At 40.3% G+C, this 19107-nt stretch overlaps 1 protein-coding gene across 2 annotated transcripts in view; it reads left to right on the top strand.

The window, feature by feature from the left end:
- LOC131685675 (activating transcription factor 3) overlaps nt 1–18721 on the top strand; it is a 238641-nt gene extending 219920 nt beyond the window's left edge. For both annotated transcript variants that reach the window (XM_058969554.1, XM_058969553.1), the window contains one exon: nt 26–18721. In XM_058969554.1, coding sequence (XP_058825537.1) covers nt 26–1219 — 1194 coding nt within the window. In that variant the 3' untranslated portion in view covers nt 1220–18721. The remainder of the gene's footprint in view (nt 1–25) is intronic.
- Nucleotides 18722–19107: the final 386 nt, after the last annotated feature.

Raw genomic sequence — 19107 nt, 5'->3', positions numbered from 1 at the left:
GATGATTGACGATGTTATCTTGCAGTTGACACCGGAGGACGAGGATCGTCGCCGTCGGCGTCGGGAACGCAACAAAATTGCTGCCACCAAGTGCCGGATGAAGAAACGCGAACGCACCGTGAATTTGGTCAACGAATCGGAAACACTGGACGCACAGAACAAGGAGCTGAAATCACAGGTTAGCGAGCTGGAGAATCAACGACGAAAGCTGATGGAAGTGCTGCAAGCTCACAGTCCTACCTGCGTTCACCAGAAAGGTTACCAACCACTTCCTAGCCTGTCTACCATAACGAATAACAATTGCAAGTTTTTGAATGACCTTAACTTTTTGGATAATTCTGGTGAAATCAAGTATTCCGAATGTCTCAAATCGGGTAGTGAGTTGGGAGAATACTCCAAGCAGGATAACACGTTACCTCCCGGCTACTGTAAGCTTTCCCCAACCGAGGTGAACTATGGAACACCAACCGACGTTATGGATGTGAACAGCTACGCTAACCAATCACTGAAATCCGAATACATTCCAAACGGCCAAGAACGAACCCGCTCGAAACCTGGACCAAAACCACGACAACGATCGGGAGCCACTGTGAAGCGAACGGTTACCGTGAGCACTACAACAACCGTCACGGAAACCCTACCGCCCGCACCGGTTACTCTACCCAGCGCTGACTTTATCCTGAAAAATGAACTCATCGACACTAGCAGTCCGTACACGACTATCCAGTCAGCCGATCGGTTCCTATTCGAAAATTCCATGGATCTGTTTAACAACAACAACAACGACAGTAATACCCTGGACGGCCATCACACCAACGACAGCGACAAGCTAACTTCACTGGCCGTCAAAGACAACGCTTCGAACGCTCTGCTAGAGTTCAGTGCCAACTTCGATACCGCCATCCTTAAACCGTCGGAGTACGCCATGCTGACAACCAATCAGCCGCAGCAACATCAGCAGCTTCAACAGCAGCAACAGCACCACCAGCAGCAACATCAACAACAACAACAGTGCCATCTACAGCAGAATCTAGGTCTGCTACTGCCTCACCAACAAACCCTCCACAACCCACACCAGTTCTTGTCGCATTCATCCCTGGGAGGTGCTATCGTAACGAACGATTTTCTGATCCTGCCCGAGCACGACGGTGGCGAATTTACCGATCTGGACAGTGGCATCACGTCCTACGCCAACATCAATGGGAGCTGTCTGGCGTGACCTTCGTCCTTGTCACCACTGTTGATGCTGTAAACCTCGTTGCGTTGCGCTATAGGTAGTAGCTGCAGATAGATAGTAGCGGCCATTCTGAAATGTTTTCCCGATTTTTTCCTTCGTTTTTTGATGGTGTTTGGCCAGCTCACTCACAGTAGGCCATATTATGTAGGTATATAGTAGTAGCAGGCTTTGCATTTTCGTAAACGATATGTTTCCACAACCCACTCTCGCAAGTTACCGCGTATTCGTTTACTCGTTTTAATTTTGTTGCTCGTTGTGAATGTGTGAATGCGTGTGTGTGTGAGTGGCTTTTGTTTGCAGATAGCTTGGTATATAGAAACTTTTGAAAAAGATGCAAAAGAAACTTACGCGATTCAATTCAGCTTAGCTGACCCGACGAGGCCGCTGGCGCAAATGATTGATGGTTCGTCGCTTGATGATTGTTGTCATCTTAAATATATACAAAGAGTCGCTACACTGATCAGTACGAAAAGATTTTTTGTCTAATATCAAAACAATGTGAAAAGGTTGAACATAAACGAATCTAATGGTGATTTTAATTGATTGTTGATTTCTGAATTGGGTTTCAATGGATTTAAAAAACACCGGGTATGGGTTCAGGGTCAAAATCATCACATAGGAAACCAAAATGTGTAATTGCATTTATTTGTCAAACCGACGAATTTTTGAAATTGCCTTGTTCGATAAGTTAATCATTATTAAATTATATTCGTTGATTTATATGAAGTATTAGGTAATTAATCGCTTCTCACACGCTAAGTTGCTATATGCCACTCCCACTTAAATCCTCTTTGGTTCTTTATAGCTTCACTTAGTTTCTTACCGATGGTCTTGACAATATGTCAGAGATTCTGAATCGGGGTTTTACTTCGTAGTACTATAAAGAACAGACGCCTCATGCTAAAAAAATCTTTTGTAGTGTGTATGTTTTAACCTTGTACATCCCACTGGCCTTGGAATTATCAAAAAAAATTCTGCATGCGCCTCAATCATCCTATGCAAATAACATAATCTCGAGATGTAGTAGGTGTTAGCTCTACTGATTTTCCAATGAGCTATTGAATAATGACATAAACCTAGCGGACATTCAGAGACCATTGCATTCATGTTGCACACGATTGGATGTTCTTATTCGTTTCTTGTGCTTACGGATTGCTATTGTAGATCGATCTCCATCGACATCTGATTCTTTTTTGATGGTGTTGCTTGTTAGTTTGGAAGCATTTGGGATAATCGTTGTAACTTCGCCGTTCTTAATAGTAGGCACGATCGTTGTTGAGCTAGTGTTTGTTATGGCGCGTTGATAACCGATGTTGGTTTATTAACCGATTGTGGTTAAGCATACGACGACTGTGTACTGGTCTTGGTCGTAACAGCTGGAATTCCCTTAACAGCCTCCGCGCAAGGTTTTCCCTGGTGTAGCGGCTGATCACAGAACTGGAATCTAGGAATCTACCCTGAGTGCGTGACTCATTTTCGCTGAATGAATGTATAACCTTGTGATTTGCAGTTGATGGTCAGGTAGGAGGGGATTTCGCCTTCACCGTATTTTGGCATATGTTTCTTGATAATGCCAACAGTTGTACGCGGTGCCAGGTCATGTAGCTTTACTTTCATAGTATCATTGTCTATATATGCTGGGATGCTGTATAAGATGTCATTACATTCGACGACGTGTTTCACGTTGTTCTACGAAGCAAATGTTTCTGCTTGACTAATGTTTTTGAACCTAATCAGTATCTCATGACGCAGATGGTGGAATTTCACAGCATTAATTTCTGCTATGTTGAGCTTCAAGTTCACCTTCAACAATTGCTACACTTCACGAATCGATGATCTTACCGGACATTTAGAAAAGTCAACAGTCATCACAGCTCGACCACATTGGGAATCAACTGGCTTTGCATTATCACTTATTGTTTGTTATCGTTTCACACACTAAGTAGTATGAATCGAATATTTCATTTGCAACTAGACAAAGCGGCACACGGCACACGTAAAATGGATTGCCTGGTCTGCTATAACAGAAGAGCGATTTTTTTGCTTCGGAACTATGCAAGACGAGAATCCGAACTAGTTTAGTTTAATTGTGTTTTGCAGCTTCAAGAATACTTTCTTACGCCCTAGCGTCTATCCGCGCGAAACGTATTCAAGTCAATGCCGAAGGACGCTGCATTTTTTTCTATCGTCGATATGTACACACATTCACACATTGAGGTAATTGTTCGGAATATTGCTCTCGCTCGCTCAATCATGGTTCTTACTTGCGCAATGCACACACACCTTTGCAAGTCGAACGATGAGCGGGCGACGGCTTCGGAACTATCGTAATAACGAGATGCTGACATGCACACATCATCAAGCTCTTATCATGATCAGAGTCTCGACTGTTTGTTGAAGTTTATTTCACGCTCATTATAGCTTCTTACGCATTGGTGCACGTTCACTGTGTTTCTTTCAAGTATACATAAGCTTCGAACATTTTCAACGTGTTGGTGTCCGTTTATTTATTCATACATCGAAGTATTATTCACACACAAGTTATTTTTTAAAAACCCAAATAGTCACAAATTTTTTCGCCTAACCTTCCAACGTGGGTCCAAAAATGGACACCTGCTGAACGATCTGTTGGAGGTCGTTCAGCATTGATCGTTGGATTTTAAAACACGATTATCTTGAGCTTTTGTCTAGAGTTGCAAAGCATTCTTATTTTAAAGGTCATGCCCTTAATTACGATGTTATAGGGAATTCTCCTCAAATCACTGTAAATACAAGTAAATTTTTCAATGTGTGTAAGAAATACAACTGTTGTTTTGAAATGCCACCAGCAAGTAGCAACTTGCCACTAGCCTGTGAACGAAATCCACTTTATTGTCATGGCACCACTGTAACACCTCCAGGCTGTAGTGGCAGCTTGTCACATCTAGCCAGAACTTTATTGGGCCTTTGTGAGCCTAAAGGAAAGAAAGTATACATTTCAACAGATACTCTGCCTTATAGAGCTTTGAGTTCATTGACTTTTTTGGCGAGGGGAAGATGGAAAACTTAGTTTGGAGTCTGTAGCTGCAAATTTCTTGCCATGTCATCAGTTTCTGTACAAATTAATTGGTAAATAAAAAAGCTTGAATTTGCTGGTAAACTTGTGCTGTAGTCAGATACAACTTTTACTTGGTTTTTGTCTTCCATCTTGCACAACTTTTAACTAAAGTATCGCCACGAAACACACGTGTATTCTCCAAACTAATCGGTGTCAGACTTCCAAATCCTACCACTGGAGGTGTTGCTACATAATTAATAAATTGTCCTGATTCTAAGTGCAATAGCCATCCGATTTCTTCACCCTCGCTTAACATTTGTAACTGGCGGGGTCGTTACTCCCAGCACTTATGAGACCCCCTCTACACTTCTCAGGGAAGGTTTGCGATCGCGAACTATTGCCAAGAAGACACTTGTTTAACCTTAAAGTAAAACCCACTTTATTTCCGGATATCGATGTCACTTTTACTCTTACACTGGTTGCGCACTTTTCCCACTTCCTTAGACTAAGCCTACCTCGGGTGCCGATGCTGGCACTACAGCTGCTGTTGATTCGGGGCCTCTTCTGCTACTGTGACTCTTCGTCATAACCGTTGCTCGTAGCTCGCAGGCACGCACTTTCTAGAAGTTTGCTAGTGACTTTCCAAAACTTTCGTGTCGCTTTGTTAGGTGGTTACCAGACTAATGGCGTTCTTAGTCCTGGTCGACCTCGAACCTCGACCGTTGACGTCTCAGTCGTCCAAATATTCCGCCCCATTCTGCCTCTATAGCTGCGTGGTTATCGCTACCCTCCATGACCGCCTACTTCGTTCGATATGCGCTACCAGTGGTGGGTGGTGGAAACTATTGCATGTTGTGGATGGCTGCGTGCTACGTGGGTGTTGAGTGGGCTGCTTACCGTAAGATCTTACATTTATTTTCTTGACACTAACTACACATATATCTACACGGATACGAAAAACTACCAAAAGTTGATCTCGTTTGACTCAATTTCGGGGTATCGTGGAATAAGGTAAAATTAGGTAAACCGTGTTGAAGGTAGTTTCCCTTTAACCACGGCAAAACTCACAACTCATTGAGAGATTTTTTATACTCAACATTGAGTTAAATATACTTAAATTTAAGTTGAATCTACCTAATTTTGAGTAAACTTCAAACAACTCAAAAGTACCTTATTCCATGGAAGACCCGGACTGAGTCGAATCTCTCTCTCTCTCTCTCTCTCTCTCTCTCTCTCTCTCTCTCTCTCTCTCTCTCTCTCTTTATTTTTGGCAACACTAATAAGTGCGAAAGCGACGCAAAACTATCGAAATTTAGGTTAAAAGAACTTATTCTGTGGGTTGGTTTATTTTTCCGTGCACACAAATTTCGAAACGCAAAAATCTCAACAGTCTTGGGCGAAACTAAACCACTTGTTACACATTTAAACCAGTTTTACCGGTGCATTAAAGCTGGTTTAAAATTTAAGCGGCCCTTAGTCAATTTGTTGACACTGCTTTTGTCAAATAACGTCTCAGGCTACAAACAGCGTGTATAGTTACTATACGCATAGTTAGGCGGACACAAAAGCCGCAAAACTGGCAGCTCTTATTTCAGGAAGAAACCACTGGCATCCCATGCAAATGTTCAAGCTCTAGCGTAACAGTTTGTTGACGTCGTCAGTAAGAACTTTACGTGTACGAATAGCAAAACAAATTCGAAGATATGATATGGTTTCATACTTGTGCGAATTGTTACAGGAAAAATATTGTTTATTTTCGTTTATCTACTCTCGATAGCACAAGGATAGTGTAAAACAATTATTACCATTATCACAATACCTTTTCCATATACATCCGAATAGAACATGTCATGCTCGATTGGCTCCGGCATTTGACATGTGCAACTGGCTCCGCTCAGTGTCTCCGCCTAACTATGAATATAGTAACTATATAGCGTGGCGGCGAGATGCTCGAACTGGCACTCGGATGCGAGATGAGAGAAATTTGCCTTTCAACTAAAACAAGAAATGGTGTCAGAGTAGAAGCCAAAAGCAAATTGACAGGTTTCTCACATCCAAATGTCAGCATTAGCTCCAGCTCGGTATTTCGCTGCCACTCTCTTGGCAGCCTCTAGAGCACGTTCCGTATGTCAGTCATATTTTTTTATATTTCGTTTATTTGACACGGCTCATAGCGGTAGCTTAACGGAGCCGTGAGTGTTTCATGTGTTTACATGTTAAAAAAATGATTATCCGATGGATTTCGAGCGCGCAACCTTTTATTACGAGCGGAGATCTTCTTTCGCGGCTCGCCTACTGCGTCATGGGGATTATTTAATTCTCTCCTGTCCTTCACATCAAGATCATCATCTTTAAAAGTGTCTTGGTCGTCTTGGTGCTTGCGGGTGACCAAACCAAATTATTATTAACTTCTTCGCCGATGTTGCTTACAGTTGTTTTTGGGGTGCTGGATGCTGCCTTTGTCATTTGTCAATATGGACTGAACAGCTGCCACAAATTTGGCAACCGTTTGCGGTTCAGGTATTCCCAGTGAACGACTAGGCGGGTTAAACTAAGATGCTGGCGATCGGTAGGCTAATGAAACTTTGTTCTAGGCTATACACCGTGACTTGCCGTTTACTGTAGAAGTAGTGTGGGTTGGTATTGAAAACTCTGTTCTGGGTTGGTTTGCCGTGGATGCGTTGACAATCGGTAGGGATGCATTCTCCTTTGTATCTTCCCCGCAAGGTTGTCCGTGGTGCACTATCTGATTACTAAAATTTGCATATAAGAGATTGCCGCTAATGGGCGCATAACGTAGTTTGATTAATAGTTGCTTCGTATAAACGAAAAATATAAACGAAGTGTCAAAATTCCGTTCAGTAATTTCCGCAAAGCTGAACAGTTAGTAAAATTTTTCAACTGATAGTTCAATAATGTGGCTTTACTTTGTGGTTATGTTTTCTGAGTTTCAGCAAAACAGACGTCACATCTACTGAAATCTCGGTAAAAGCTTTGCTAGCTTAATACTCGGCTGTGTAAAACTCGGCAAAAGTTGCGAAAAAAAAACAAAATTAAGTGTGTAGGTCTTTCGATCCGCAGCCTCACCACATGAACACCGTTAGGTGTACCCAGGAATCATTTCCTCCACATATCAGGTTTAACGGATTCTACTTCACCATATCGCGGCATGTATTCTGCAATTAGATCAGGAGGGGTACGTGGTGATAGGTCATGTAGCTTTACATCCATATAGTCTTTTTCTATATACACGGGAATCTTAATTCCAAATGTATCACTGTTAGCCACGTACTTCAAGTTGTTCTGCAAAAGGAAACATTCGGCTTGGGCAAACGTGTTGAACGATATCAATACCGCATTGCGTAGATGATACTGAAGACAGATAACCTTCTTAAGCCTAAGCTGCATCTTCACCTTCAGCAGGTATTCCACTTCACGAAAACTCGATCATATTGAACAGAAGTCAACGACAACAGCGTTGGGTTGGAGTCAACTTGACTCATGATGATTAAATGTTTCCTTTGTTCTCGAGACAGTGCACACTAGATCGAGAGGTTGCTAGTTGTCGTTCACTTGGTTCGATTGTACGTCTGATTTTGGCAGAAGTAGAAAGAAAACTGTCAGTCATAATTATTAAAGGGCCGTGCACCGAATGGTTAATTGTTTACAATTTACATGGATAGTAAAGCCCCTATAACTCTCTATAAAGACTCGGTATCTCAATCGATTGGTTAAAATTTATCTGTCAGTGTCACTAGAATCGAACACGATAACTGCCAATGCCATCGTTCGAGCAGGACTGCTATTGACAGAGATGCAAGTATTTTGAGATAATTTTCTTTTTCTGGATGACACCAGTTCTCGATTTTGAATGCATTCTTAAGAAATTTGATATTCAAAATACGCATGCGAGTTCTGAAATATATGAGACCCTTGACTGCTTTACGGCAACCCCCTCTAAAGCTTTAAGATTTAGTTATCTCCTGCTTTTCTACGGAACGTGTACGAAAATCATAGTTCCAAACGACCGTAACTTGGAAACATCTGGCTTCTGGTACTCATACAGCTAATGTAAGGTAAGGTAAGGTGTCCTGACATAGAATTATTGTGCATTCCCTAGATGCGCATTGGACAATGCTTAATGATCCGTCAAATTGAAGCACCTAACCTTAATATTTTGCTTGAAGAAATCTCTCTGATCTCTTCAGAATCTGGGAATCCTATAGCAAGCCTTTCTTAATTTCCCAAAATAAGCTCTGAGAGAGCAATGGTCTGTTAATGAGTCGATGATTACATTTAGTTCGAGTTTGCGTAAAGCGAGGGATCCTTTAGTCTTCCTCTATGGATATTTTATAAACTGGCTTGATTGAGTACGAGGTGATAGGTCATTGAAGTGTTGGCACCAAGTCATCGATACACCAGTTTGGCTTTACCAAACCGTAACGTGGGTGGTGTCGCGAAAGCTGCCGAATATGGGTTGAGAGCAGCTTGAAGCAACATCTGATTGTGATCTAAATGTATATAATTCAATACAACATGTATTAGATTCGCCATCGAGCCTAGTTTAGCTAACCGATCATAACTAGATTCACTGTTCTCCATTCACCCACATCTAGAACTTTAAGGTTCCATAAATCTACCGGTAAATACCAATATGCATTCGAAGGGGAATACGTGATGCCTTCAAAAGGTTTGAAGGAGTACATTAAATTATGCTAAGTTAAATACTGCCCCTGGGAATGATAGACAAGCCACTCTTTGTACCTTTGATAGTGTAGATAGCGTCCATCTGAAGACCGCTGGATAATGTATTGGACGTTTTCAAACAGCATGGGTACTGGATAAACTGGAAACGTGAATGGAGACTTTCATAGATTCCTCGCTTTGCAGGCAGGGTACGACCACCGTCGCCAGTGGGATAATCATATGTTCTTTCTGGGATGTCGCCATACCCAGGGATAGCATAAGGGTTAGTGCATTGGGCCGGAGTCTCAAAGGTTGCGAGTTCGAGTCTCGCCTCTGGATGGGGAATTTTTTTCACATGATTGCTTAGCTTCACTCACCATTTCCGATCGTTTTTCCCCGTTGGATACCACCAGTCCTAAAAAATGAGAATTTTTTCAGTCAGTTAAAATACATAAAAAATATCAACGAATTCAGTATTTTTTTTATTAAAAACAATTTTTATTCTTCAATAAAAAAATGTCCATCTTCCGCATACAATTCTGGATCCTGATGGTCAACTGCTTCGTAGTCTTGGCCCGCGAATTATTTTTGTAGACTAGGGCACTGAGAGAGCCGAAAAAATCCTCAATAGGACGGCACTGGGGCAAGTATGTCGAGTTCCTTTCTTTCGGCACGTACGGTATCTTTTTCTGCTCAAGATACTCCAGCGTAATAGGAAGACGCTTTGTCCAACTAGGAGACGTACTTCCCATCCGCATGATGCTCTTTTAAGAACGGCAGAAGAATTTTGTGAAGACACTCCTCCTGGTACATTTGTTGATTGATGACCAGTCCGCTCGGCTTGAACCACGGCTTTGAAATCCCTCTGTCCGATATAGCGATGTACAGCATAACTTTTTTTTTCCAAATTTCTGCTTAAACTTATATTTTACTTCGGGGGGTATGGCCGACTTGTCGCTGAAATAGTAGCTGTCATTTCCTGGAATGTGAGTCTTTGAGAGCGGAAAGTAACTTTCGTCATCCAGCACGAACGACGTCCCGCGGTAGTTCTTCGTCATCCACCGGCACTGCGATTTCACGATCGCTATCTGCTTGTCCGTGTACTCGGGGGACCGAGTCTTCTTCCGACAGATGATGTCCTCCATCACGCAAGCTCGTTCCGTCCTTGTTGTCAAACAGTTTTTCCACGCCTCCATCTTCTTCTAAGTCATTATCTTCGCCGGACGACCGCTACTGGCCTTCCGCTTTCCGCTCAGGGATGCCAGGATCGGGTAAATTGTAATCACGGGCACATTTTCGTCTCGAAAGTGGTCTACCCACTTTTCACGATGGTCATGCGTTTCATAAAACCGTACAACACGCTCGCAGAGTGCTTGCTGTTTCAATGCCATCTTCGATTGAACTGACAGCACCCGAGCGAAAAGAAACTTGCCGCCCATTCCTACACGCTCATTCATCAAAACTCAATTTCAGAAAAAGTGCACGTAGTAAAAAAATGAGTTTGCTTCGTTTACTCAGTTTTAAGTTTGGGGTGAAAAAGTTAAGTTTGAGTAGATTTTACTCAAAAAGCAAATGCGAAAAATAATCAATCCGTATTTTTAATATAGCAAAAAAAGAATCTCACCGGCACTTCAAATATCATTTTCTTCCAGGCGCTAATGATGTCTGAAAATGTAATCCGAGAACGTTTCTCCTCCTATTTCATGTAAATCAGCGCCTCGTAGTAATGGCAGAAACTACAAAAGACAAGAAATGATAATTGATTTGAATAGGAGCAAAATTCAGATAAACTTACCTTTTAATTTTGTGAATGATCCGAATCGACTCTACAACTGCTATGTCCGCGACTTTGTCTTTTATCCAAGTTTTAATCAACGTCGAAGTTCATTGACTTTTTCTTGTAGATAAGTGCTTTTTTCACTCCGAATTTCGAAAATTGAATGGTTACTCACCAGTTGAGTTAATTCTACTCAAATAAAAACTCATTTTTTGACATTGTAAGTAGGGGTTTGCCCACTAGTCGGGTTCTTCTTTGCCCGGCGTACCCTTCTTTTCAGGGCGGCCTAGGTGCTTCTACAGAATTTCGGATTCTCGTTTCACAACAAAAAGTAAACAAATAAACTAAATTTACCAACTTTTATTTGCTTCGTTCACTCTCCCTGCACTGCTATACACGCTGATAATTAATCGGCTGCTGCTGGCGACGCGCGGTATCTTCCGACCGGCCGGGTCAACAACGGCCGCGTTCTCCTTCGGTCGTATCTTCGTTGGCTGCTCCGGCAGCAGTCCTTGTCTTTTAGCTAGGGAGGTGAGCTTGGCTCCTTTGTTTGAATCTCCCTAGCGACGGCAGTGATAAATCACCGGATCGTCTACTCGCCGTAAACGATCCCGGAAATCACCGCAGTGCACTTCCCAGGGGGAACCTTTTTCTACCCTGCTTCGTTCTCCTTGGCTTTTAGCTATAGTGGAGAGCTAGGCTCGTTTGACTTATCCTCTATAGCGAGAACGGTCGGTGTTTGGTTCCTTGGGTTTTAGCCGGGGAAGCGAAAATGCTCCTTAACTGTTAGCTGTCCCACTTCGGCGAACCAACACCGCTAGTACACGAACCACGGGTCGGCACTTTCCGAAAGGATTTTCACCGTCGCACACGCGCACTAAACCGTACTGGTTATAGTGGCGGGAAACTGTCCCGAAAACAAACAAAACTAATCGGGCGACTGATCGATGCCGTGGTCCGTCACTATCTAAAAACTCGATGGCCGCCTTCCTCACGACACGACAAAACAAACACCAACACCAAAAAAATCGTTCCACCGCATAGCTGTCATCGCTATGTGTAGCATAACCAGCACACTTATTTCAGCAAGAGGAGAGCGGTGGCCTAACTAAACCCTATGTTACGTATATACAAATGTTTAACAAAAATTACTACACCTATCTGATCTAACAAATACGTTCACACAAAAAAATATAAACAAAATTTAACGTAAAAAGCGAACGATCATATGGAACAGTGGTGAGCATAACTAACGTAAACAATACACTCTACGGAGAGAGTACGCACAAATAGGTATATTTCCACCCAGTGCTAAATTGTTACCCTGACGGGTTACAACATATTGCTCCTATTTTTGAAATTGAGTGTTCTGAACTCAAATTTTGAGTAGTATTGAATGAGCGTGTAGGGAGTCCAGAGAGCAATTCTCTTAGAGAAAAAAATATACGCTCTTTACTTTAATTACAGAAAGGTATTGAAATCATTCTCACTTTTTATTGAACACCCGTTAAGGGATAGGAGCTCTATATCAGAGCTCTGTATCAGAGTTACAAATATTCAAATTCATTGAATAAAAATGTATCGCATTCATTTTCAACATTCAGTAATGCAAGTATAAACGTCAAACGAACAAACTGTCCGTTCTTTCAATGCAGGTGTTGTGTTCGATTAATACACGAAGCAATGAATCGAACGCATCAAAGTATGCCCTGGTACAATGTAAGCGATGGTAAATATTATTTTATATGCGTTACCAATATTTGAAAATATTTACTACACTCTTAGAAAAAATGAAAATTACATTTAACGTAGACAATGTAGCGACGTATTTTTCTGTCTGATGCAAGTATTTTACATGTTCTGATATGTAAAATTAAATTTTGTGACTCTTTTGATGTAAAGTTACACGATTTTTTTTGCTGTGTAAGAAAATTAATGAAATGAATATTATTGTACGGTATTCAAGTGAATGAATAACATTGATTATTGAATGAATAGTTTTTTATTCAGCACTGGTCGCATCAGGTTCATGAGCGAGTAAAAGCGCTACAACCTTGGCTCATTGGCCAGGGCAGGGCCAAATACTTCTGTCCCATACCAGGAACTTAGGACCAAAGGAGTGACATTACCCTCTTAGAAAGTCGCTTCCAACGGTTTATCAAATCCACATCAAATTGAAACGGTCGGTACGGTTGTCCACGTTTCTTCCTTATTCAATGTTTGAAATAATTCCTTGATTAAATTCTTCATTAAATGAATAAATTAATTGCCGTATAATTTTGAAGCATCTTCACTTTGTACACTGCATAGTTGGCCTGGTCGCTTTAATGTTTGTGTCATATGCTACGTCTGTAATTTTCCAGGATCCCTACATGTATTGGCTGTGTATGTGTAGACTAGACTAGAGAGAGTACGGGTCACATCAGGTTCATTTTCAGTAGTCAAAGCAGATCTTCGGTTATTTTTGACTCAGATGACGGCATAGTATGGTCTCATGTTGCACGATAATACAGCTTTACCATACATTACCACTAAATCGTTCAATTGAGTTGGAAAAACTCAACTTTCATTTATTTAATAAATAAATCAAATCACCTCGCTGTTACCTACTGCCGCTTAGCCGAAGACGGGTGGTATTTTCCGAACAGCCGAGACAACAACAATTAAGCTCTCCCTGTGTAATCGTTGACTACTACTCAGCAATTACTAATTATTCCACTGTTCGAACCTCATTAACGACTGTGGGGACTCCGCACAAGGCTTTCTGGAAGTGTACATTCACGACGATGCAATTAAGCTGCCCGATTCACTTTCTTTGGCTGCTAGCTGTGAAGAGCAATGCTTGTTTGGCTTATGCACCACAGCGAGAGTGGCTGGTGCTTTGTCGATTTTTGTAGTTAACCGGGAAAGTGAAATTCTACACTAAAAAAAATCATTCACAAACGCAATAACAAACCAAACTTATAGCAAAATTTGAACGGCACAGAGAAGTGGTGAGCATTGCATGCTGGCAAACAAAATTCTATCGTGAATGTGAGTTAAGTTTGTAATTTTGAACCCTGTGCTAAATTGGTACCCTGAACGACTGCAGAAGGAATGTCTACATTTAACTCATTGGGTAATAAAAAGCGTTGAAAATGTTGTCATTTTGATGTGGAACGCAAAATAAAAGCAACGTCAAAGGCCGTGTCTCATCCTTCATTTATCATGCGGCTGTGTACATAATTGCACGGGAAAGTTTTAGAAGACAACGCGTTTTGAACTGGTGAATATTAGAACTGATAATTTTAACAGAAAGCTCTTAACATCACCAAAGAAAGCAATTTTATTCTGATTTCGCAAAAGATCGAGTACAACAGCCGTTTTCGGACCATCAATCCACAAATATCTAATGACCTACAATATCGAGCCTCGGTACTGACACCGTCCTGCCACCGTGGATAAGTGTGGATTTTATCATACCCTTTCCTTTCCTTCTCCTAAAGCATTTACCTTTTGTAGTGACTACGACGAACCTTTCAATACAGGGGCCTCTTTTCAAAATATCGGATAAAACAGGCCTTGGACAGGATTTCCATTGTACTGAATGAAATGACACTCTGTTTACATTATGCGGTCAAAAAAATTTCACCAATTTTTATAAGCTTGCGATATGGAGTGTGATTACTATAAACATCGCAAAATCTGATTTTCAGAAAATCTTTCGAAAGCGACGTGGAAAACCCGAAACTACCCAATCTATTTCAGACACACCGTAAATAAAGAAGATAGCTCAGACCTAATCGAGAGTTGTAGAAGTCCCCCATGTATTTTTGTCTTTCATTCATCGCTCGTTAGTCAAACGAGAAGCATGTAGATGCTCGTTCAGACGGTGCAGTAAGAAGGTACTTTGAATTTAGTTGCCCATATAATTTTTGTTTATTTTAGCGGAATGCGGTAGATTATAATAATCGAATCGCAATGTTTAGTATTTTGCGGGAAGTACGGTAGCAAAATTGTTTTACTCGGTAGACTACCAACTGATTTACTGTTTAATGGCCCAATAAACCCAGTTATTAAAACTTAATGTGTAAATTTTGGTTGCTTTGTTGATCTTTTTTTTTGCGTAAAGCTACCAATAATTTCAACTATTAACAATAGTATTGATAGTGTAAGGACCTCTGTTAGATTTTAATTGCTAGCCTTAAGTGCAGTCACGATACATGGGCCTTTATTTTCATATTTTTTCCGTCAGCACTTCCGAAGAAGACACAATCAGAGATTTTTCACCTCAAAAACCTCGACGACCTTTATCTAGTATGATGAGAAGCGTTCACACTGATCACTCAACCACCGCCTGCACCGTCATAGATGGCTCCTTGTATGGATTATCTAAAAATGCATATATTTGGGACTTAATGAAAAATTTCCTTGCATGGCGCTGGATTCAACCCTCACCAATCGATATGTTGGAAAATTTGACATAAATAATGTTATACATATCAATTTGTTCGTAATCCAAAACAGAGAATTCGAACTGAAATGTTTTCTCGAGTTCGAGCACGAATAATTAGCCGTCATGCTAGAAAAAAATATAACATTTACTTTACTTAAAACAAGCAGCTATCTTTCCCCATCTCTTCTTTGCAAAAAATATCTTTTAATATGTTACGAGATTCTGTCAAGACTTAGCTTTTCAGTCCACAGCTACAGATTTGTTGCCGAACAAGATACTTTTTCACCAAGCTCAACAGTATATCTTTTTCACCTTTTGTGATTGAAATTTGGTGTTTCGGTTGAAGTTTATTGTTTTTCAAGCAAAAACGGCAATCTTTTTAAAAGATGGGTTTTCAATTCTTTCATGTTCAACCTTTTCATATTTTTTCATATTCAATCTTTTCAAATACTATCTGTCGAACGTGTGTAATTAGTACTACCGATTGGAACATATTTTTATCGAAAGAGCATTGCAATCAGTGATTGTAGGTCACGCAAAAATGTTCTTTGTTTTGAAAAATTTTCTTCAAAAATCGTAGAAAGCAAAAATGCAAAATATTATTTTTTCGGACAGTCATCAGACGCCAGCGGACCTAATCGATTTCCGTGGAATGTTTTTCGAGTTTTACTGATCGTTTGGATGCATTTGTATATGAATGAGTATCTCTCTCTCACGCTCGCTCGAAATCTTAACTTAATTCGCGAGTTTGTCTGTCCGACTGTGTGTATGTGTGAATGCATGGGAAAGAGAAAGAAGAAACTATTTTAACTTGTTTTATACAGTAATATATACTTACATGTTGTATGCCAACCAGCAGGAAAAAAAAAGTTTCTCTTTATAAAAAAAACGGATGCATTCCTTATTCGATCATAAGTTAATAATCATCTCATTTCATTCGTTTTGTCCAACCAGTCACTGCGTCCCATTCTTTCTCTTTCTCATCTCGCTGTGTATTTTAAAAACTTCAGCATAATGTGATATTCGCTGCCTACTTCGTTGATGGACACACAGCAGGCCACGCCAAAAGATGTGCGCACACCTCCAAAATTTGAACACGTTCTGTGTTTCCGTTTTTTTCTGTTTTCCGTCAGTTTGCTGTTGTTTTGTTGTTGGTTTTTGTTGTTGATTGTCCATCGGCGAATTTGAGACGAAGCCAATACCTAATAATTTCATCGCCATTGGGCACCAGTGTCGTGTTCCACAACGCTTCCTTTTCATAATTTATATATATACATACATACATATAGGTACCTAGCCATCTCGTTCGTTCATCAGAAAATGGTGCAGTTTTGCAATCAATCAAAAGTTCTAACCTCTTCCGCGTAAACGGTTCACCAAACTAATTCATGATGACGATAATTATAATTAATTTAAAAACGCTTAACCATTACTCTTACTCGCCTCCCAAAACGAGGAGGAACAAAAATCACAAGCAAAAAAATGTATATTATCATCTGATCTAAGAATAATATATGTTGAATGAATGTATTTTTTATAAAAAAAACACTAATTATAACTTAATAAGTAAGGCAGACAAGGACGCTGTTCTCCCGAACGGAAAAGCTACATTTGCCGTTATTTAAAAGTCGTTTGTATTTACAACGGATTGTTTCTGAAAATTGCCGGATAGTCAACGCACATAACCTGCAAAACCATACTTTCGCATTAGCCGTCGTAGCCTGCTTTGATTGTGGCAGACCAAGTCTGTTCTTTTCCGTTCGCGGAGATCCGCACACAGTTAGGGAACAGAACGCGCAGCAGCCTTCAAAAAAGTGACCAATCAAAATGCAATCAACTTTATTTAACACTTTTGACTTTGAGGTTTAGGATTAGAGTACTGTTGATGGAAGTATAAGCTATTGCGCTTTATGTACACAAAACCGTAAAAACCGTAAAAATAGACTATTTACAATCACCCACAATAACAATATGCGAACAAGACACAAACCGAGCGATAATCCGCCAGAATCCGAATAGATGGTCTGCTGTTGCAGGTTTAGCCCACTATTTGAAAGCAATTAATTATACTCTCAAATTGTCATCGCCAAAATACACGAAAAAATAAGAGAAAAGGCAAAACAGGACAAGAAGAAACAAACGCTAGTCAAAAAACAAAATAACAGTCAGGAAGCGGCCGATTGTGACAGCAGCACAGCATTATATGACAATCCATTATCGCCCACTTTTGCCGCCGGATGTCGCTCTCGCCTTATTTGAAACAACAACGCCTGCTTCGATCCATACACTCGTGACCACATGCGACACTAGCAGCGAGTCGCACTCGTTAAGATGGACTAGAACAAAACATAAATGCCTTCCTATTTTCAGTAATAGGTTATAATGCATGTTACAAACAAAAAACAAACAAACAAACAATATATACACGTATACTATTTAGAGCGAAGGTAAACTCACAGCTTAATCGAAATCAGCGCCTTAAAATATTAGATTGTTGTAGAGCCTGACCAAAATTTGAAAACGAAACCTAGACGCGTAAAGTAGGATTAATCCAAACCAACGATCCGACAGTTACCAGCAGCCTGCAACGGGCCAACCAATCATCTCACTAAATGCAAATATTAGTTCCATTTTATCCTCGAGCTAAAACGGAGATTTTTAATATTTGCCCTGATGATTGTAACCCGCCCGTGTACCGTCTGCCCCCGCACTTTTTAGTTGTTGTTGTTGCTTTGATCACCATTTTATTTTTTTACGCGTGAGAAACTGTGCCATCTATGGGCAAGCGGAGGAACTTTTCCCACTGCGAGGAAAAGTCAACGGTTGCTCATCGGTCCGTGATCGGCGGAGGAGTCTGCCACTGTCTGAAAGACCAACGGCGATCGGACTGTTACCTGAAATCTTTCTCACCGGGGGAAATTTAGATTAATCAAACGAAATTTGTTGTGTGAAAACTACTTCGTACCTGTGTCGGCATCGTGTTCTTCGACCAACTACTGTATAGCAAATGGAGCTAAATACAATCAAACAAGCCAACAATGACACCGAAAAACCTAACCTTTTCTTCGGTACTTAGTTTAAAATGAACAGATTTTTTTTCTTATTTTGAAAAGCGGAGTTATGGACGGATTCATGTCTTAATTTTCATGGGTCCCTTACGAGAGAAAAAAAAACTTTACCGCAGTGATAAAGCAATCAACGTATGATTTTTATTATTTTTCGTACGTTAAACGTACTAAACTAGTTCGTTTTATTACTGTACTACTAAACTTATGTGCATAAAACCGAGCAACAAAAGGTTAAAAATAATAACCCATGATGAGAACTAAGTATAGTTGATAAATAGGTGCATAAAAAAACAAAGCAGAATCGTGTAACAGTGCTATATTTACCACTCTAATTGTTGTTGTTGTTGAAAAACAAAAGCAAAACTCGTGATCAGGTGATGCAAATAATAAAACGTTTGTATTAGCGCATAAACATTCTGTCACAACAGATCGCGGAATTGTATCAGAGATGAAAACAATGAACATGAAAAAATCGAGAAATAAATACACAAAAAAACAAATAAAAGAAAAAAACCTAAAATAAATTAATATTTTTTTCCGAAAGGCTCCCTCATTTGTCTGTATGTTCCAACCTAGGGGCAGATCACTCTAAGAATGTATAACAAATTTGCATCAAATTGAAAAGAATGCATTTAGTTTCCATTTTTGCATCAGCTTTGCACTGCCCGCAGAAAAGTTTGTTTAACAAACGTCCTATGCTGATCCACTTTATTCGACGTTTTGTTAAATGTAGGGCTTGTTTTTCTGCAGGGTTTTGACGTCTTACACGCAACGCAAAAACATTGCACGCAACGCAAAAACATTGCACGCAACGCAAAATAGATTATGAATTTCTATTTTGATGGAAATAAATGCATTTAATTTCGC

This window comes from Topomyia yanbarensis, chromosome 2, assembly GCF_030247195.1.
Source record: "Topomyia yanbarensis strain Yona2022 chromosome 2, ASM3024719v1, whole genome shotgun sequence".
NCBI classification, from domain to species: Eukaryota; Metazoa; Arthropoda; class Insecta; order Diptera; family Culicidae; genus Topomyia; species Topomyia yanbarensis.
This window is presented reverse-complemented; position numbering and strand designations above follow the sequence as displayed.